General features: G+C 41.3%; 4 protein-coding genes across 4 annotated transcripts; 3 read left to right on the top strand and 1 right to left on the bottom strand.

The window, feature by feature from the left end:
• Nucleotides 1-407: 407 nt before the first annotated feature.
• On the bottom strand, nucleotides 408-3,683 carry phf23b (PHD finger protein 23b). The gene is made up of 5 exons (XM_030780628.1): nucleotides 3,510-3,683; nucleotides 2,131-2,162; nucleotides 1,944-2,036; nucleotides 1,089-1,698; nucleotides 408-666 (listed from the first exon to the last, which is right to left on the bottom strand). The coding sequence occupies exons 1-5, from the start codon at nucleotides 3,535-3,537 to the stop codon at nucleotides 473-475; spliced, it is 957 nt and encodes a 318-aa protein (XP_030636488.1). The 5' UTR covers nucleotides 3,538-3,683; the 3' UTR covers nucleotides 408-472.
• Nucleotides 3,684-4,406: 723 nt separating this feature from the next.
• On the top strand, nucleotides 4,407-7,648 carry elp5 (elongator acetyltransferase complex subunit 5). The gene is made up of 8 exons (XM_030780722.1): nucleotides 4,407-4,550; nucleotides 4,904-4,964; nucleotides 5,089-5,169; nucleotides 5,575-5,786; nucleotides 6,170-6,345; nucleotides 6,473-6,568; nucleotides 6,890-6,990; nucleotides 7,496-7,648. The coding sequence occupies exons 1-8, from the start codon at nucleotides 4,496-4,498 to the stop codon at nucleotides 7,602-7,604; spliced, it is 891 nt and encodes a 296-aa protein (XP_030636582.1). The 5' UTR covers nucleotides 4,407-4,495; the 3' UTR covers nucleotides 7,605-7,648.
• A 1,333-nt stretch (nucleotides 7,649-8,981) lies between these two features.
• LOC115817060 (CTD nuclear envelope phosphatase 1A-like) lies at nucleotides 8,982-15,711 on the top strand. The gene is made up of 8 exons (XM_030780300.1): nucleotides 8,982-9,607; nucleotides 12,424-12,490; nucleotides 13,166-13,284; nucleotides 13,571-13,642; nucleotides 13,982-14,098; nucleotides 14,488-14,599; nucleotides 15,151-15,235; nucleotides 15,448-15,711. The coding sequence occupies exons 1-8, from the start codon at nucleotides 9,494-9,496 to the stop codon at nucleotides 15,506-15,508; spliced, it is 747 nt and encodes a 248-aa protein (XP_030636160.1). The 5' UTR covers nucleotides 8,982-9,493; the 3' UTR covers nucleotides 15,509-15,711.
• Nucleotides 15,712-17,325: 1,614 nt separating this feature from the next.
• gabarapb (GABA(A) receptor-associated protein b) lies at nucleotides 17,326-20,784 on the top strand. Its single transcript, XM_030780029.1, has 4 exons — nucleotides 17,326-17,524; nucleotides 18,891-18,969; nucleotides 19,063-19,181; nucleotides 19,402-20,784. Exons 1-4 carry the CDS (start codon nucleotides 17,435-17,437, stop codon nucleotides 19,483-19,485), a joined length of 372 nt encoding a protein of 123 aa, XP_030635889.1. The 5' UTR covers nucleotides 17,326-17,434; the 3' UTR covers nucleotides 19,486-20,784.
• The last annotated feature ends 673 nt before the right edge of the window (nucleotides 20,785-21,457 follow it).

Raw genomic sequence — 21,457 nt, 5'->3', positions numbered from 1 at the left:
AGACAGTCTGTGTCTTTTTCTCCTGATCCAGTGATAGCCAGTGAGGTAATCCCTTTACGTCGCTTTTTCCACGTTTTGCGTTTTTCTCCTCACTTTTAAAGCTTCTAAACGTCCGTGTTAATTTTATTTCTTTTCTATCGACTATCACGATGAATTTTTTTTTTTTCCTGCGAGATCAAACTAGGAAGTGTTCGAAATATGTTTGTCGTGCCAGACGTGGTCGAATGTCCACAGTGAATTTAGTATGGAAGAAGTAGGTGATTGTCGAACATGTAAATAATTTAAAGATACCTGTCCAGAGAAACAAGTGTAAGGGGTACAAACTAGTTATATGCGTGGCAGAAAACACGTTTTCTGCCCACACCAAAAAAAAAAAAAAAAGAAAAAGAAAGAAAAAAAGGGAGACGGGAATAGAGAGGGTCAGGTTGGAAAATTCTAGGTCGTTGAAGTGGGATGGGGGGGCTCCAGACACCTAGGTGTCTTTTTTGTGCCCTGACCGTCGAGAGTCCCTGCACTTGTGACAGTAGAAGATGTCGGGAACGTTGGACTTCTTGATTTTGGCGCAGGACAGGTGCACCCACACACCACACTGATTACACTCAATCATCGGCCGCCCGGCGAAGGGTTTCCCACAGTAGCACGTAATCAAGTCCCAAGAGTCGTCTCCTACGGAGAGTGAGAGAGAGAGAGAGAGAGAGTGACAGGAAGAAAGAGAGAGAGAGAGAGAGATAGAGAGCATGTTTAAGTGCGAGCTCTGCAAAGAAACTGGCAACTTTTTCTGTCCTATCCCTCGTTTTTTTGGGGAAGAGAATAAAATATGTTCGCCGTTGAAGGAGCACTCAACCACAGCGATAATTCATCAGCTCTATTTGCACGTCATTTTGAGAACCTCAAAGAAAAGACTTTCGACTATTCAACCACTTAAATCCAATGAAATGTCATTCATTATAAATCAAAATCCAACGACTTCAGCCCTTGGCCTTAACCCGCATATCCCAGGCTTTCACTAAATAACAGAACTTAATACAAACACGCCCACATCCGCCAATTCATCCGTTTATGCTCTCTTTAGCCACACACTGACTCACCAGACTCCACCATAATATCTTCATCTGCGATCCACGTCTCCCCTTCGCTTGAGCTCATCTCTGCCTCCCTGGTAGTCTCCTCCCTCTCTGGTTTGACCCCCGCGGCGGCCTGACCGGAGAGGCCGCGTTCGGCGAGCCCTCCCCGGCCCGCCTGCCCCTCCGCCTGCCCCAGGCCCGTCTCAGAGTCTGTCTCGCTGGGTGCAGAGGTTTTAAGCTTCTTGAGAGCTTTGGGCTGTTTGGGGTTTTTGCTGCGCTTGATTCTGGATCGCTTCTCTCCTCCGCTGCTGCCGCTGTCTCCCGCGCCCGCGCCCAAGGAGAGCCGCTTCAGTTTCTTCTCCTTCTTGCGCTCCGCCTTGCCGGCGGCCTGTCTGTCGTACAGAGAGTCCTTTAGCCGCATCTTGTCCAGCAGCGTGCTGTCTGAGGGCAGGCGACGCACGCTCTTGCTGCCCTTGTTGGCGCGAGCTTTCCTTACGAAGGTGTGGATGGTGTGGAGGTCGGAGGTTCCGTCGCCCCAGCTGGCCGACATGTTGGAGCTGCCCCCGACAGCGCTCTCCCCTGAAGTTCCAGAACTGTGCGGAGAGCTGGAAGAGGCTGGAGACCACGAACTCTCCTACAGACGCGCAGAGACGCATAAAAAAAATTAATCAACAGAAAAAAGGGCAAACACTCAAAAAAATAAGCTGTGGGTGATTTACATTTGCATACACCTAAATTAGATGCGATTTCACAAAAGCTGGAAACAACACTGCCACCCTGTGCACGTTTTGAACATAGGCAGGAGAGCTTAGTCTCAGCTGACTATGCTTGGTGATCCCTCAAGGTGGCATTAAAGAGGACCTGGCGTGACGAACTCACCTCTTTAGGAGAAGGGATATACCCGGCATAGGCAAGGACAAAACTGCAGAACTTGTTGAAATCTTCAACCGTTCTCTTCCTTCTCTCCGATGGCTGAAAAGTGAGCATTAAATGAACGTTATACACACGATGCTATGATAACTGGACAAAAATGTGTTCGTTCGTGACATCACAACGGAAAACTCACCAGTGGCTCCGCTTTGCACTTCAGTATTGAATCTGTGACAAAGAAGAAAATGAAAACAGTGGTTTATGTGCAGAATAACGGTGTCGTTAATAACTGAAGTAACACCAGCCGTCGCATCACCTCTTCTGGTTTACATATAGAGAACATGCAAAGTTTGCTACCGGATTATACACGTATTGCGCAGCTGGCTGAATAAATGAACTAGCACTGCTAAAGCTAACTGGCAACTAGCCTCGCTACAGAATTTAACGCTAGCACTCCCATTAGAGTTCGACACCATCTTAACTTGCTGAATTGCCTCGAAGTCGGTGGTACTTTGGTTCCTAAAAATGAAGCCGATGTGTGTTACTTTGTCACTCTTTGTAATCAATTACTTTATGGCTGTCAATGCGGAGCTTCGTCGCAATGCAAAGGAGAAAGATGCTAACTCAACAGTAGAAATAAAGCTAACAGAATGCCTCAGTTTGCCATTTGAACTGAATAGTGTGCATCAATCAGCACTAACGACAAAACAAATTAGATAGTGAGGAAATATTGTACGTCTTTTAAAACACAATCCTGCGTGCGAATGACAAAACATTCTACTTTCTATTACTACAGGGGTAGCGTGTTTGTTCGTTAGCCAAATTACCTTTAACGTTAATTGCTAGGTTAACTTGTCAGGCAGCTAACAGTAGCGCTTAGCTCGATGTCGTTTGCTAACTTAAGGTACCCAATTGACTAGGTATTGCTCCTTTTGATTTCAGTCGATATTAACAAGTCATACAGTAGAGGTGACAATCTTGGAGTAAAATTCAACTAACACTAAAATAATTTCACCACCTTAGTAGCAATACTAAGGTCTGTCTGTGCTATCTGAACTAAGCTAGCAAACAGACCCACAAGTCACGATTCATTAACATGGCCACCGGTAAAGGCACTCGGGATAACTGTCAAATTTACTTGCTAAAACAATCGGAAAACAATCCAGAATTCAATTAGCTGAAAATCCAAACACAAAACTAACTAACTTAACTCTCGCATCTTGCTAACCTTATCAATCAACCTTCAACCCTGATGTGGACAAACGTGCAATATGAAAAACCACTAACCTAGCCTAAGGTACTTTTGTTTGGCTAGCTAATTAAATCAACTTTTCCAATTTAAATTGCTACTTAGCTTCACATATCACCGCAATATGCAAGGCCGATTTCTAAGTCTGCCAATTCAACATCTGATATTGGTTGTTCTTAAACAATATGTCGAACTAGTTAGCTACCAGCTAATTTAAGTCATACTGCAGAAGCATAAGTTAGAACAGAGGTAATACAGATGCTAGCCCAACAGGTTGTGAGAGTTTTTATCACTAAATAGGCGATTTAAATGGACCCTCTACTCACCTTGATGTTCAGACATTATTTCAAGCATTGTCGCCCCACCAATAAAGTCCACTTATCTTGGGTGGCTCTGGCCGGGGTCTGGGATTTTTCAGCCGGCTTTGGGCGCAAGCCCTGGCCGGCGACGAGGGACTTGCGTGCTAGCTACCTATCCAAGGCTCACCAAACGGTTTAAGTAGTAGGACGCAAGTTATTTCACTCCTTTTCCAAGAAATCCGACGGAATAACCGACCTTGCTTATGTTATCGGCGAAACAAACGCCGAACTAAAGCTCTTTAGCGCGCTAAGAAAGCTAGCTAGCTAATAATTTCTTCGTCACAGTGTTGCATAAATAATCCTGGCAATCAATGTACTTCGGTTAACTAGCAAGCTGTCAAAAATAGACAACACACACGGGTATACAGCGATAAATCCAACATGGTTTCCGTATTAACGAACTGTAAAGACGAATACTTTTAAGCGTTTTCCGTTTTCCATCAAATGTGGGGAAAACGACCAAAAGTTGTTCAAAAATACGTCGGCGTGTCGTCTTCGGCGCGTCCCTCTAAAGCCATCGATGACAACTGATTGCAGGAGCCCCTTGTGGTTGCTACAGCGTAGAGTATGGTCACTAACACCTTGTGGGAAATGTAGTCAGAACGGTAAAATTTTTCCATTACACAGTACAGCAAATGGTAGACTGATGAACTTCTCGACCAATCACCATCCAGTTTGTGTTTCGAGTGCACTTCGGGAGATTGTGTTTTTAAATGCAAAATAGGTGGAAACTGGGACAGAGCCCTTTCTCTGTAAAACTAGTTATTTTGTCTTTTAACAATAATTATCGGTGAAAGTGCGTTGTTAAGTGTGCTGGCTTTGCTAAGTCGAGGTTTATCGTTAGTTGTCAGGTATTTTGAAGCAGTTGTGAGTCAAAAGCAGCAGCATTCCCTCACGCATTGACGTTAGCTGGTAGGGTAGTGTCCGCTATCTACCCATCGTGAGGATTTACAATGTTGTTAGATGTACTACAGGGATCAGAGGCTGGGGGATTTATTGTTATTCAAGGTAAAACATAAATGAGCACTTTCATTATAGATAGTTGCTTTGTTATTTTTTCTTTAACTCATGGTGAACCAATGTAGCTACGGTAACAAGTCACAAGTATGCCGAGTGCATGTGAGCTAGCTAGCTAGCACACTATCTAGGCGTATTATACAGTTTACTCAATACTTTATCGTTATTCTTGAAAAAGTCGATTTAAACTAAGCTTAAAAAGTGAATAAGACTATACAACACGACCGGCTGAATTTTAGGGAAATTTATTCACGACGCAAAATTTGCATTCTTTTGTATACACCTTCAGTGACATTGTTAAATTTAAGACTGATAAATTCGGTCTCTAACATTTTTTTTTTTAGATACCATACATTGCTCTGGACGAGAACTTCTAAAATGTTTTGTAAATACAGCCTTGAAGCGGTAAGTATTTAATCTTTTAATTCGTTCACTTCACAATGCTTCATTTTTGGTAGTGTTGAATAACTTGCAACGTTTTTGCAACTTGCCTCTCAAAAACCCATTGTCGTCTCAATAACTGTTAAAGGGAGGACGCTGTGCATATATTGGGATTTGAAACCAGCGAGGAAGAACTGCGTAATGGGCTGGACAATAACTGTGCACTTAAGTGAGTCTCAAATGTTGTTTTATATCTTAATAGTCTTTTACATAGCAATTTATATTATATAGCACTAGTTTTTTTTTTCGTTGTTAGTGTTTCTGGGAACCTCACATCCTTGTAGTGAATGCTGTAAGATGCTAATGGATCTGTAGAAATTTCTGCATCTGCATTGAAAGCTGTAAAATGATCATTAATTTCTTAGAATATAATCTCTATGTACGTATGTAGTATGGTGGTTTTACCCAAATGTGAGTTCTGCTCAAAGTGTGTTGTTAGTGGCCCTGATTATGATGGCTCTTTTGAGCTGGTTATTTATTGTATAGTACAGTTAAATGCATGCTGATGGTTAAAGACTCACTTATATTGAGTTACTCGGAGCTGTGCCACAATTTCCTTGTTTTTGTCTTGCAGACTTCACTTTCACAATGGCTACACCGATCCACTTGGCTGGACCAATTGTTCACTGTTCACTGTGAAGCAGTTCACCACGGAGCACATAGGTCAGCTGCTCAAAAAGTCGACAAATCCCAAAGCCACGACATTGGTCATCGACTCCTTGTCATGGATTTTAAGGCATCACAACCCTGTGACTGTCTGTCAAAGACTCCATGAGCTCAAAAAAGGTTAGTTGCATCTCAACAGCTCCTTAAAGCCATTTTTACTGGTCTGTGGTACAGTCACGCTCACAGCAGTGCCACACACTTCTTAGTCTCATCACTGTCACACATGATTTCATCAGTCACTTAATTTTCAGGCCCAAGATTATCAGATTAAACTGTTTACTTTAGTTAAGGGATTTCTAGTACATACACTTTAACAATTTCAGTAACACGTGCACCTTTGTTAGAACAAATCAAAAATCTTTAAAAGCCTGGCAGTAGTCCGGAGTGATGGAGGTCCCTTTTGAAGGAAGAGATTCACAGAAAGGAGATGACAGCAGAGTGTGTGTGACTGGAGAAATGTTGATGAACAGGCTTGATGATGTGATGTTCTTGTTGATTACCAGGGGGATCAGTAAAGGTGATCATAGCTCTTTTGCACTCTGACTTACATCAGCGGGGCATTGTTGGAAGTATATGCCACCTGGCTACCACAGTCATCTCTGTTACCCCAGGGAAGAGAGAACGCAGTGCCATGGCTAAGACAACACGACGGAGCAAGTCAGGCAAAGTTATGCAAGATGTAAGTACAGCGGAAGAGTAATGCATTTTTAACAGTGCGGTTTCTAGTCCGAGATTGAAAAAGATTTTTACAATGTTTAATGTTCAAATTTAATCGTGGACAACGTGATTTGTGAATGTGTCACTAGGAAGAGTTCTTTAACGTCACAAAGGATTACGCGGTCACTGTGCAGTCCAGATCCTCGTACCCTGAACCCAGACAGACTGAGGCAGAGACAACAGAGGTGAGAACGCTCATATGTGATTCCTAAGGCATAATTTTCGATTTCAGAACTTGATTGGGGGAGGTGGACTGGATGAAGAAGAGATGAATTAAAAGTAGCTAATTCTGACATCTAAGAAACTACATATGATTAGTGAAGCTTTGAATGTTCTCAGTATCACACTAAGGTCCTTTTACAACAATCAAACTTTATCATTGTTCATATTTTTTTTTTTGGGTTGCTTTGGATCGTCACTCAAGCATGATTGAAACTATTGTGTTGTACTTCATCTCAACATGTGAGAATGTTTTGTTTATGTTTCTTCTTCTGCCATCGTTACAGGCGGATCCGACGGCAAACCTTACCTTTAATCTTCGATTATCAGAGATGGAGAGAGAGGCTAAAGAAAAAGTGGCACTACCTTTTGTTTTCAGTCAGGAAAAGTAAGAAAAACCGTTTACAGACACTTAAATATGTTTATGCTCTTCTTTTACCCATGTGGGGGAGAAAGAAAACTTTATATATATATATATATATATATATATATATGTGTATGTATGTATGTATGTATGTGTATATATACACACACATATATAATAGTCACCAGCTGCTCAGAGAGCATGCTATATTTTCCTCCATTTTCAGAATATTTTAGAGTTACAGTTACAAAATTATGCTTTGACACCAAAACAACTTTGTCATAGGGAGTTAATGCATATCATTGTCTGAGAGCTGAATTTAAAGAAAATAAGATTATGCCGCAGCTAAGTTGTGAGAATCTTGAAACTGAGCGATTATAGCGTAAATTCTAACCTTGCAACCTAACCTCTTAACTGTATTCTTGACACAATATTTACATATTGCCCTGGTTTTTGTGATATTGCTGTAATTATGTTGAAATAGCAGAAATGTGGGTATTCACTTCCTTTTTTCCTTCCCTCATAATAGGAAGTCAGCTCTGCTGAAGCCTGTAAAAGGTTCTGGGCGAATTCTTTATGAACCAGATGCTAATGATGACTTTGACCAAGAAGACCCAGATGACGATCTCGATATCTGAATGAACTAACGGCTAAAGGGGTCATATCCGGAGAAACCTCTTCTTGGTGCTTTACTTAGACTTTCCCTTGAAACAAACGAGAAGACAATGAATGTGCTTTTTAAATCAATTGAAGAATGAACAGCACACTGAGTGAATTACAGATTTTGTGCGTTTTGTGGAACAGCACAGTGTGGGAAGTCATGCTGTATATATTCAGAGTTTTGTTTGGAAACTTTTATATACAGAAATAGATGTTTAACACTCAAGGAAATCTTTTGAAACTGTGCTTTGTGGTGTAATAGACAATTCCTTATCTTTTGTTAGATTTTTTTCTGGATATTGTCCATCAGTCAGTGAATGATTATTTATTTAATGTCTGACTTGAAATACTTGTAACAAGCTTGAGGTGGCTTACACATATGAATTTATTTTTGTCATTGCATGTTTGTCTGTATCCAGTCTGATACAGATTTTTTTTAAATCAGAGTGTTATGGCCTGAAAGCCAGTTTTGACAAAGTGAATTATGCTAGACATAATGATTACCTCCTCTATTGCCTTAGTCACTGGTTTGAAAATCATTTTCATTTAGGATTCAGTATGAGTTTGGAGATGGAGATCCTTTGAAAGATTTCACTATATATCCAGTTAATGAGCAAATACATTCAAATAAACAATGTGTCTTCTTTGTAGTTCCTCCTGAGGCCACTAGATGGAGTATTGTACTCCTTGAATATTTTGCCCCCCAGCCATTCTATGACTTGACCTGTTGCTGTCATGTTTGAAGTATGTTATGGTGGATTTAAAGGGATGTTTGATGCTGGGTTTTTTTTTTTAACGTCTTCCATTAAATAAGAATATCCGAATAACCAGTTTTTCAGCAGTGGCTGTGAATAATAATTATCTGCAACATCCACTGAGAGAGGACAATTTTAAATGAGTAAAATTTGGGATTTTTGCAAATAGTTGTCTTACAAAATCAATCTGTAGAGTGACGTGATATGATTTATTAGTTCTTAAAGGTAATGCACACTTATAACAGATATTAAAGACACATCATTTGATTTCTAAATGACGTAACCTGACGAGTGTTTTAAGAGCTTGTTGAATATCACCATTTGTGCACCGATAAACCCCCGATCAATAAAATTCTCCTTTCTAAAGTACTATAGGGGAGTGAAGGCACACGCCCATTTTTATGTGTACCCTTGCACTTTTGATCGCTATAATTTACAGCCGCATGCGCTGCGCGTAACCATTTAAATATAAATTCGATTTAGCTCGGAAGATTTTTTACGTTCCGCGGAAGTGACGGAGAGGCGACGATGGCGGCCCGTAGCTGGGTTCCGGATTTGCTTTGAACCATAAGCTGTTTTCAATGGTGACTTTTCGAAGAGCCGAAGCCTACCGCGGTGTCTCCGAAGAGTTCAGAGGAGCAATTCTAACTTGAATTTGCAAGTCCAGAAACTACTCCCTCAGAGAATTCAAAGTCGTCAGGATCACTACCTTGTTGACTGGTTATGTAGTTATCTGGCTTGTTAGCCAACATCGTTCGCTGTTTGAGTTGATTGAGTGGCAAAGCAGAGCTAGCTCGCTACCTTGTTAGGGTAACACGTCGACTAAGTGCAATTTCTTCATCGCACTTATTTTTGTCATTTCATACTTTTGCACATTTTAGCTAACTGTTTTTATGCATTTTTAACCAATGCGATTCGTGTTGACAAGTGTGCCGAGGCACTTGTACGTTGTTCAAAATCTGATTAATTTGGACGTTGGTCAGTACCGTTAAGTCGGTACCGTTTAGAGGGACTTTGGACGAAGACTTGGTCTATAGAGACGGTGGTTGGCTTAGCGCTGTTATATATATATTTTTTTACGATATTACCACTCCTTTGCGGGTGCTGGTGTTATGGTCGACATGCTGAAGACCCGCCAGTGTCTGCTCGGTATCCGCACTTTCCTCGGAGTGACGTCCAGGATATGGGGCTTCATTTTATATATACTCAGGAAGCACCTACGCACGGTAAGTATGTCAGTGGCTTTTAAATTTTAATTAAACTGTAAACTCATCGTATGTTCTCGGGTAACAGTTTGTCTTAATTGCCTTTTCTGTAGACCTTGTGTGCACTGACTGCTTGTAAAAAGGTGATCCCATACCACTGTTCTTAAAAGGAGTTTAATTTCAAGTACATGGCGATCCTTCGAAACTAATGTTGCTCCCTCGCTTGTACTAAAGAACAGCACAAAACCACATCGATTCTTCCAGATGTTTAATTAACAGTTTTAAAAGTCTACGAGCGGTGGACTTTTAATTACGAAACTAGGAAAACATTTCTTGTGTATTATGAGAAACAATTTTGAAGTTCTCTTTTTCTGTAACTTCGACTTGAAGCGTTTATCGGTTTGTATGTTAAGATTTTTAACTAAGGAAACAAGAACAGACATAGCACTTGCACTTCTTGGATATTAAAAGTAACAACTCTTGTCTCAGACACGGAGCTGTTTGGTTGCCGCGCGTTTTCTCCTCATAGTAAACCTAGTTAGCCACGTCTGCGGCCGCCTCCACAACGCTTTACGTTCATAAAGCAGAATAAACTCCTTTATTATCATCAAGACAGCAACACGAAAGAGAACCTAATTTACCACGACACTGCCGTCCCACAGCTCTTTGAGACATGCCGTGTTGTAATTACTCAGGGCAACGATGCGCTTGTAAGGTGACAAGTTTACTTAACGTTGTGGTTCGGTGGGCACGCTAAACCTCGGGTCACCTTCAGGAGTGCTTTCTTTACGTCTATATAAAACCTGGCATTTAAGGTGTGAACTCCAAGCTTGGCAACACAATGCAAACGAGTAACTGGTGTGTACACTGATGTGTCAGTTTACCAGCTTCAAAGATCAGACTCTCTACTCACTCACTGTAACTTTGTATTTGCTGGACAGTTGGCAGAAAGGTTCACCCCAGTACATTTGCCCACGTTGGGGGGCAGTGTGTTTGGGATTACCCGTTACAAAGAGCTCCCTGTTCTTTGGTCACTTTCGCAAACACTGCCACGGTCACACCAGCTCTGTCAGTTCCTGGGTCAACCCCACGGCGCACAGTTAGAGTTCGACTGCTGTGTTGTGCTTTGACTGTATTGATTAGTGGTATGTGTTTACACTGGTATTAATAATTACTTATTGTGAGCAAGAAGAAGCTTGTATAATACTATACATATGCAGATGTACACACACAGAAGTATTGCTTGGATCTTAATGGTTAAGGTTTGTAATGATCATTGAAATTATAATTTTGTTGAAGTTCGACCATGGTAGACTTATAGCACGTTTTTTAAGGATGCGTAAGGGAGCAGGGAATGAAGGTTTTGCAGTAGAGTTTTTCTACACAGATTTAGCTCTGGATAATGGAAAGTAAGGTGAGTTTATGGGTCCCTGAACAGGGACAAAGACACTGACATTTTCTCCATGTATTTCTCGCAGTTTATTTCTTGACTTTATTCTCCTTTCTTGAGGAGCCTGCGTGACATCTACATTGTAAACAGTGAAACAATACGTCTGGATTACCACTGAATTATTCGAACATACGCGTCCCTTAAGCTGGAGTACACAAAACAAACACATAAGCCAGTTGCATAACAATCTTAAAGGTGGATATCAAGATGCCGGCGGGAGGGAATTTCCTGCCCGGGGGTTTAATTGGCACTCTCTCGGGATTGAGGGAGACCCCACCGAGTAGCGCTTGAGAGGGGGAAAAAAAAACCCCACACAGGCCAACCGCTGATCGGGTCGGCAGTGCCCCGTGCACCGTTTGAGTGGCCAGAATGTCTGTGTGAAGGGGGGGGGAGTCCATTAAAGGTTGTGACAGTTAAAAAAAATAAAATAAATAAAAACCCTTCTCTCTGTCAAAGTCACCCTGCGAGTTTCTCTTTCCGCTTGGCCCTCTGTCCCCCCTTGACGCTCACAGACAGCTGGGGCGGCTAAAAATAGCCTGTTATAGAGGGACCGAGGGGGGGGGGGCAAAAAACAGTGACTGGACTGGCCAGAGAGCGTCCACTTTGTATTGTGCACTGGTCCACAGACTAAATGAATGAGGGAGCGTTAGAGGAGAGGAGGAGGAGGAGGAGGAGGGGAGGGGCAGGGCAGAGGAGGGATGGGAGAGGTGAAGGGACGACTCAGAGAGTCAGTCTGACTAGAAGTCTCATGTCATTGGTTCTCAAAACCAAAGTACCAGCAGCTGTTGTTTTTTTTTTGTTTTTTTTTTTAAGGGGGATTTGGCAAGGCCGCGCTGATCTCGGTAATTACAGCCCTCACGCACAAGGAAACGCAAGACCTTGGGCATGCGTTGGATCGCTTACACGTCAGAAAATAAAACGTTTAGAATAAGGTGCTGTCTGTGTAATGCATCCCAGTTCTGTAAAAGTACTTTACAGATGTGCAGATAGGTGTGTGTAGACAGGTGTGTGTTCTTCTCGGGCCAATCAGAGCCATTCAGTGACTGGCAGTGGTAGAGGCCTCCAGGAGTTCAGGAATAGAGTAGCACTGAGTAACTGATCATAATGCAACTCTGCTTCTATTGCCTATGAAATGTAATAACGAGAATAGAGGAAAAACACAAGGAGTATAAAATGGTCTCTGTCTTTATACAGAATGTCCTACTCTCTGTGTATTCATATTTAGATTGATCGATACAGTTTTAGGAAATCAGAGGTTAATAATGCAACTGTCCTATAAAAGTGGAGCACTTTTTAATAGCTGGAGGAAGATGAGTTTTCCTTCTTAAATCTACTCCTGTGTGTCCTCTGATCTGACTGTTTCCTGTTTCATAATTTCCTGCTCCAGATCATTCAGTATCAGACGGTGCGATATGACACATTACCATTGTCACCTGTCTCCAGAAACAGACTCAGTGAGTATCACTACGGCCTATCTGTGTTAGTCTGTCTTCTCTCTCGCGCTCTCTCTCTCTCTCTTTCTCTCCCCCTCTCTCTCTCTCTCTCTCTCTCTCTCTCTCTCTCTCTCTCTCTCTCTCTCTCTCACTCTTGCTCTCTCTCATATTCACCCTCCAGGGTAATTTCTAAATGGTTTTACCATGTCTCTGATTTCTAAGGAGTTACAAGGCCCTCAGTGGATCTCTAACAATGTCTCTCCTCTTTGTGATGCTTTGTAAGATGTAATGTTATAATTCTCCTAATAACATACAGTATCTGACAAAAAAAAACCCACCCTGCTTCCCAGACAGAGTTTTAGAAACGGACACAATGCCAGTTGTCATTATATCTGAGACAGGGCCTAATGCTAAAAGGAAAGCTCGTCATGTAGCGGAAAGCAAAATAGAAACGGGTACAACTGCCAAGCAGACACACACACACCACAGCAAACAGACTGACCATCTCATGGCTAAAACAAGGCACCAGAATCGACGTGAGTAAACAGTTGTTGGCAGATGAGTGTTGTTGGCCGGTTAAAGAGAGGCTTTGTCTGATGTAGTGCTTTCACGGGCTGTGGAGGAACTCTGCTGTGTTAATTGTGTGGTTAATTAAAGTGTCTCTCTGTGTGTGTGTGTGTGTGTGTCCCCACATAGACGCTGTGAAGCGGAAGGTTCTGGTCCTGGATCTGGATGAGACACTCATTCACTCTCACCATGACGGGGTCCTGAGGCCAACAGTACGGCCTGGCACTCCTCCAGACTTCATTCTCAAGGCAAGCCCAGAAGCTCGCCTCACCTCTCACACACCGCTCACCGCTCACTTCACGCTTTCGTGCACGCTAACCTCCCTTTCAAACCCACGCATTCACACAAATGCATTCACTACATTGTAGACAATGCATGTCATGCTTGTGCATACTTAGACTGATCAAGATAACACACCGCATTATTGCTGGTTTCACTGTGAATCCAGTGTCTCTCATCTCACTGTCTGCCTTTCTCTCTCTCTCGCTCTCTCTCTCTCTCTCTCTCTCTCTCTCTCTCTCTCTCCTCTCTTAGGTGGTCATTGATAAACATCCTGTCAGATTCTTTGTACATAAAAGGCCGCATGTCGACTTCTTTTTAGAAGTGGTGAGTGACATTTTTCACCATTTGCTCCTTTTGTAATGTAAATAATATAATCAGTACATGGACAATATATATCGTTTTTCAGCATTTTTCTCAGTAACACAGTGATCTTAACAGACTGATCAGTGCACATGTTCATGTGGGCTTTACTGTAGTGTATAGACTACATATACTGCATGCCCATGTAGACTGTACTGTAATTACTGTTCTTTCGTGGTTTGCATGTTGAGTAAAATGAGTAACTATCGAGAGAAATGGTCGTTTTGAACGTAGTAACACGTTGGTTTGTGAAAGCACGTGCAGCACACGGTCTAAAGGAGAGAAACTCGTGTGTCACTGCAGGTCAGTCAGTGGTATGAATTGGTGGTGTTTACTGCAAGTATGGAGATTTATGGATCTGCAGTAGCCGATAAGCTGGACAACAACAGGGGCATCCTGAAACGTAGATACTACAGACAGGTAACACCCCCCCCCACCCCACCCCCCCCCAAAAACAGATTGTTTGGTTGTGGGCTTGAATGTAAAACAGGGTTAAAATGAGTGAGAGATGATCTGCCGGCTGTGGATAGGATCCTGTTTGTGTAAACTTGCATGCTCAGCTTACTTAGGGCAAAATATGTCTTGTATGGGGAAGCAAAAGAGAAACAGGACTGTCAACCACAAACATAGAAAAGAAACAAAAACAACAGCAAAAAAAGAAAAAAAAAAGTTGGTCAGTACATTGACAACATCAGCTTATATTTTCCTAGACTGGACACACAGATGTGATCTTATCTGTTTATTTAGTCTGTTTGTGCCCTCCATTCCCCTCTCTCTCTCTCTCTCTCTCTCTCTCTCTCTCTCCACAGCATTGTACATTGGATCTAGGTAGTTATATTAAAGACCTGTCTGTGGTACACGACGACCTCTCCAGTATAGTCATTCTTGATAATTCACCCGGGGCCTACCGCAGTCATCCAGGTGAGAGCAAGTTCAAACTATTATCTTACCGCCCTTCACACACACTGACAAAAAAAAAGAGCATGCTTTTGACTTGATCTCCCCTGCAGTGTTTCCTTATGCGATTCAAATAACACATTGTGTGAGGAAAAAGCTGCGTAACCAGTTGTGCAGTAACATCCGTGCGTGGGTGATGTTTATATGAAAAGGCCACACACTCTGTATGCCTTTTACAATTACAAATGGTACTGTTTGGTCTAAATGTCGCTCTCAGTCGAATGATACCCTGTGATAAACACAGACACTGATTAATCAAAACTCCAGTAATGTTTGCAGTACTGTGCAAACGATGCCAGCGTTAGAGAACTTCTTAGAGCTGTGATCCAGGCCAACAAAGTCCTGAATTAAACTGATAAATATAGACTGATTTGGGGGGGGGGGGGTCAACCCATAAAGTGAATTTAGTGTGAATTTCTTTTGTTGTTATGCTACACTGATGTAGTCGTGTACTTGGGTTGAAATCGTCTTTCGTCTCTGGTTTCATTTATTTTCTGGTTTATTTTTCCTTGTAGACAATGCAATACCAATCAAATCGTGGTTCAGTGACCCCAGCGATACAGCACTTCTTAACTTGCTGCCAATGCTAGATGCACTAAGGTGAGTTTTAAAACAGTGTCATCCATGAAAACTGATGTGTTCAGAGGACCTGAAATCCAGTCCGTGTATATATTTGATACTTAACTATTAAGTCGACACATCCCTTAGTGCGAGGCTTATTCTGCTTCCCTGTATTTGTCTGATGTATATTTTCCACTTTTTTTGTCTCCCCTTTGCGTAAGACACGTTTGTGTTTATTGTCTTCCCCGCAGATTCACTGCTGATGTTAGGTCCGTCCTCAGTCGAAACCTCCACCAGCATCGGCTCTGGTGATTGGACGACGGAGGGCTGCGTCTGGCCCTCGATTTTTACAACCCCTCCCCTCCTGGCGGCCGCCCCATTTCCTTTCCCTAGACGCTGACCTTTCACCTCTCCACAAACTCCTTCTCCCAGGGGTCAGCAAGGACAGAATTCACAGCATAAACCGGACACAGTGGAGGGGGAACGGATTAGGAGAAATAGGAAATGGGTCATAAAGCCAAATCTTATTATTATTATTATTTTTTAATTATTTTATTTTTCTTTCTTTCTTTTAATGGAGTCTCTGCCTTACAGTTCTCCTGATGCTGATAAGCGTGTGTGCGGTATTCCTGTTGTACATGTGCGAGGAGTATACATTTTTCTTTTTAATAATACAAGATGGAAGGACTGGAACGCAAACGAAGATAAGACTTTCCTCATAATTTTGATTTTTCCTATTCGTTCTCTACCATGTTGGCCTACATCTTTGGACCCCCCCCCCTTCCTCCCACCCCCACACGCCACCTTGCTGGTGACATATGTAAATGCGTGTCACTGCTAAGCAGTTGGGTGCTGGAATTATTGTCCTTCATGGTGGCACCAAACACCCGGACATAAGAAAACGGAGTATATATGTTTTTATTTTGGACAAGGCCTCATGGACTCTTACATCCCAGTTGAATCAGGGTTATTGTGGAGGGCTTGTAGCTATTGTTGAGGTACAACTTTGAAACAAAGAGGTATTTAATAACTACTTGAGTGTCAGACTGTTCTTACTGTGAGTATGGGGCAGCTGACTGAAAAAGTGGGACATTTGGTTTTCATACTGTTCCTCAATGCATTTGTGAACATTATTTTTTTTTTTTTCAAACTCTTGGTCAATTCATGACATCTCTTTAAAAGTTGATTTATCATTAGACTTGATGGTGATCAACAGGAATAATAAAAGACAGAGTGACTTGACTAAACTTGTGTTTTTTGAGATGGCTGGACAAACACCTTGCTCTTTAGGTAGTAGAACGCACTCCTACCCTGTGGAAAATTAGCTGGTAAATTCAATTCATAACAGTTTGTACACTATGCAATCGTTTTTTTTTTTAAAAAAAAACCTCCACTTGTCTTACGTTTATCATAACCTAAAGCTTGAAAGACTTGTGTATGCCACTATTTTTAGTTCATATATTGTGCATCTGTGTAGTTCAGTAGACTGGGAAGTGACACATACTGCCCTCTTGTGGTAAGACTTAGTACCCTATCGCGCTATCAGATCTTATGCTGTGGGTCGACATTACACATACATAGCAGGGTTTTGTTAAAAAGCTTAAAATTCTGTGAAATATATTTCAATTGACCAGAACGTAAATAGCCTGAACTATATGACGTGAAGTGTCGGATTTCCCCCACCTTCTCTACTTCCGGAAACAGATAAGGAGTCATATGATGTGGCCGAACCTCGCACTCATGTGTTTCTAGTACCGCGGTACTCCTTGTGATGTTTAAATAGTTCCTGCTCAGTTGTGGCCTTGCAAAGTCTTACCATACAAAATGTGCTACAATTGTGTTGTCCCTACTTTTACCATATTCCTCGCTTGTTTATATAATTATTGCTTGCGTATTTGCTTACGTAAACATCAAAATCACAAATTCGTTGCTTTCATTTCAGCTCCAAAAATGCAATATATTTCGATACAAAGAGAGGTTTATTGCCCCCTTTCCCCTTAATTCAGTCGTACTTCTGTAACATGTAAAGACCAAACCCACCAACATATCTGTATTTTGAGAATGGCGTTGGTTTTGGTAACTGGGCGTAAATTTTGGTTACTGTATTCATCCGCCTCAGTCGCAATAGGAAAAACATCGAGGCGAGAAGCTATTGCTCAATGGTTAGCGTTTTTCTCTGGAGAAACTACAAACACACATAAATCAGATTCTCTTCGGGACTTGACAGTCCTTCTTACGATGAAGTTTCAATATAAAGAAGAGCATCCTTTTGAGAAGAGGCGGTCAGAGGGGGAGAAAATTAGGAAGAAATATCCTGACAGAGTGCCCGTAAGTAGTTGACGACAGGGAGCCGTTTGGTGTTTTGGTCAGCTTATGTGTGCATTTGCTGTGTGCTAATTCGTTAGCTAGCCAGGTTAACAATGGCTATCTGCACAGCCTAAACCGTTTATACACCTGTCTTTTTGTAAAAACAAGCCCGTTGGCAGTTATATAACCGAAGAGGAAGGTATATGTTATTTTAATTTGTGATTGATTTTTATTTGCAAATACGTGGGTATGGTGTGTAGTCAGCGAGGAGAAGAAAATGACCCCGAACTTGTCCTAACAATAACAGGGCCAATATGTCAGCTACTGCCCAGTAATGCAAAGTGTTTATACTCGTCAGGAAGTTTAATCAGAGAATCCACCAAGCGAACCTATTTAAAATGTGTTGGACTTAATGTGGACTAGACATCTTAGATAGGATATTCGAATTCTCTGACAAATTTTCTGATCGAGAATAGTATATCAACGTTGACAGATAAGGTAACTCAAAACGGTATAAAGGTATATTCGCTCGTATTTTGTCAGTTTTTGAATTGCCACGGGCGGATCCAGACGATTTTAGCACAATCTAGCAAAGTTGTTGTTGCTTATTTCACGGTCAACACGTTTGCATTGGCTCTTTACCCCAAGGTTTTGTTTACGTCTTCAACAGCTTGCGTCGTATTTCTCCAGCGGCTCCAAAGTATAGGTGGAACCCTCCTCCTTGGTTGTTAGAGAACGATTCCAGTTGAATCGTCATTTCACTGAGAAGAGGGTTTTATTTATTTGCTTGTTTATTTATTTACTTGTTCATTTATTCGCTGCCCCGTCTCGTTTGTTTGTTCAGTAGAGACGAAACAGCGAGTGGTCTTGTTTTGGTAGTGGCTCGCCATTGTTAGGCCTATTTAACAAGGCTCTTTTTCACACACTTCATGTTCAAATAAAACTCGTCATCATATCCATATTAGCCATAATATCTGTTATTTACTTTGATATTTGCCTAAAGACACCCCCCCCCCCCCCCCCACACACACACACCTCTGACAACTAAACGTTTGAACTGTGGCCTGGAGCAGAGGTTATTGGCTATCTTAACATAGCAGCTAACAGAGCTAACAGAGCATTTGTGTGACGTTACCAAAAATAGGTGTACTCTCAGATCCTCTTTCTTCAGAATACAAAACAAATTTTCCACTTTTTGAACGGATACAAGAACATGTTGTATTAAACAGAATTAATGCGCTCTTCATACTTAGTGAGCTTGGGGAATTCAATAATAGATCCCTTCACGAGTTTAACTCAGCCAAGCAGGAGATTGAAAAAGAAGGTGAAAACAAAATAGCGATTGTCCTCATCCTTTGTCCTCTTTTTTTTTTTTTTTTTGCCACAGGTAATTGTGGAAAAAGCTCCTAAAGCAAGAATAGGAGACCTGGACAAGAAGAAGTACCTTGTTCCCTCTGATCTCACAGGTAAGCTCCTATGAACTATTAGCAACAGATTTGTTGCGAAGCATGAGACTTAACCGATTAAAGGTCAATACCGTGTGCCTTTCCCCTTTGCAGTTGGACAGTTTTACTTCCTAATTCGAAAAAGAATCCATCTGAGGGCAGAGGATGCTCTGTTCTTCTTCGTAAACAACGTCATTCCCCCTACCTCGGCAACCATGGGCTTGTTGTACCAGGTAAGGGATTTTCACAACACAGCCGTACCCCTTACGTTTGGGCGCATATGTGAATGTGCCTCGAGAGAGGCCGTTTTCTAAGAAATATTTGCTTTGTCTGTTTCGTAGCGCTGTGTTTTTGTTTTGTTTTTTTTGTTTTTTTTTCCTCTTTCTCTGTTACAGTACGTTCTGTCTCACAGTCGCTCTCTATCTTTCCCTCTTTCTTTTTTTGTCCTTTCAGGAGCATCATGAGGAGGATTTTTTCCTCTACATTGCCTACAGTGATGAAAGTGTTTATGGTGAGGAGAGCCAAAGGGAAATCTAACACCACCACGACCCCTGCCCCGCCCACCCCCCCCCCCCTTCCCCGACCCCTCACGTGAAATATATAGACCCATATCGGCAGCGTAGAGTTCTGGAAAGCGAAGACGTCACATGCACTTTCACTCACTCTCCCTCTTTTTTTTTTTTTTAACACCTCACTTCGTTCGACCTTTACTTTATTTCACTCCTAATCTGCATCAGTGAGGTGGTTTAGGAGAGATCGTTTTCTCCTGGTCTTGAAGTCGTAGTGACTTATGAGTAAAACAAAACTAAATGAACAGAATTTGACTAGATCCAGAATAAGTGCCAGCATAGGACCATCTTACCATTGATAATATTATGAACGGGACTTGAACGTGATATGGCAATTTAGATATCCAAGCACGCTGACGATGACGACAACTCCTAGTAATATTTGTATAGATTTCCCTCTTGCTCGACAAAATAAGATGCTGTGCTTTATTCATTAGCTTTTCAGACTTTGAGTTATGTTTGGGTAATGTTAAATTTTTGAGTAATGTTGGACCTTAAACCTACAAGCGAGCTGAAAATTTCAGACTGAAGTCCACATTCTCCTTCTGTTTATTGCATTGGTTATGTACCTATTATGATTTATTTTTATCGTAATTCTTGTATGAGATGTTTTTTGTTTTTTTTTCTTTTTCTTTTTTGGTGAATTGATTTAGTAGTAGATTGTAAAGCTCAGTGCAGATGTTATCTTTTTAATGTATTTTTTTTTTCTTTTTTGTTATGTTTTGTTTTATTTTTTAACTTGAACTCTGTTAACACGATTGCGTTACTGGTATCTGGAATCCTGATGACCGTATAAACTAGAATCGTACCAAATATGTCTAGTCTCTGTCTCTACATGGCATTACTCCTCGACAAAAGCATGGTCTGTTTTCTCTGGTCATACGCTCCAGGACACATGTTGTGTCAAACAACAACAAAATAAGGTCAATGTGAAATTGCACATGCGCACTAGAAATGAACCACCTTGTCAAATACAATTTCAGTGTCAGGGATTACGGCTTGCATTTACTGTCTTTAAATCACACTTCCTCTCTCCTGTCAACAGAACTTGCTCTGTGATTGGGGGATTAAGGTTTTTGCTTCTTTCACCACTCTGTGTTTAGTGCTAGACTGTGCTGTTCTTAGAATAAAATCTGGATTTCCCTATAGTCACAACAACATAACAATGAATCACATTCATATCCAGTAAGACTGTGTGTGTGATCTGACGGTAATATGGAACGAGCACACCCAATCAGTTCAGCCGAATAAAGACACCCTGAGAAAGTACCGTCTTTTCTGTTAAAAGTGTACAGCTGACAAGCTTTATTCTGAGTTATGGGTGCCTTAAAAATCATTTTTCAAATTTGCATAGCACTTCCTACATCTTTGCTAAAGCGCGTGGTAGCTTCTCTATAGGGTTTTTTTTTTCTTTTCTATTTTTGAAAGTGCTCTTAACTCTGCTAATTTCTGTTTCAAAAATACTCAGATCTCAGTGGAATGGTTTTTTTTTTTCTTTTTTGTTTTATCTCAGGAGCTTAAAATGCTCTCTATCTACCTCGTGATGTGTTCCGTAAACTAACTGTGTTATCGGTGAAATGTGCTTTTTGGTCTTTGAGTGACCCACTTACTCAAGGCCACATGTGACTTAAAGGGGTTTGATAGGGTTGAGTTCAGGAAAAGAGGAGCATATTGTACAAGATTTATTACTTTGTTTATAAATTCTGGTAATAATTTTTAAGAAAACTGGAAATGTGGCTAACCACGAATAGGCCAAACATTCAGAAAATAATTGATTAGGCAGTAAATAATTGCAATATTCAATACATTTTTGTTTTGTTTTAAAAGGTGCCATTTAAGAACCTGGTGAATCTCTTTTTCGTTTCCTACAGTAAAATAGGCAACACTCAAATTGTTCAGGTTTCAGCAAAAAAAAAAAAAAAAGCCAATGGCTCCCCTTG

This window comes from Chanos chanos, chromosome 7 (genome assembly GCF_902362185.1).
Source record: "Chanos chanos chromosome 7, fChaCha1.1, whole genome shotgun sequence".
NCBI lineage: Eukaryota > Metazoa > Chordata > Actinopteri > Gonorynchiformes > Chanidae > Chanos > Chanos chanos.
Note: the sequence above shows the minus strand (reverse complement) of the source record. Positions and strands in the feature narration are given on the sequence as shown.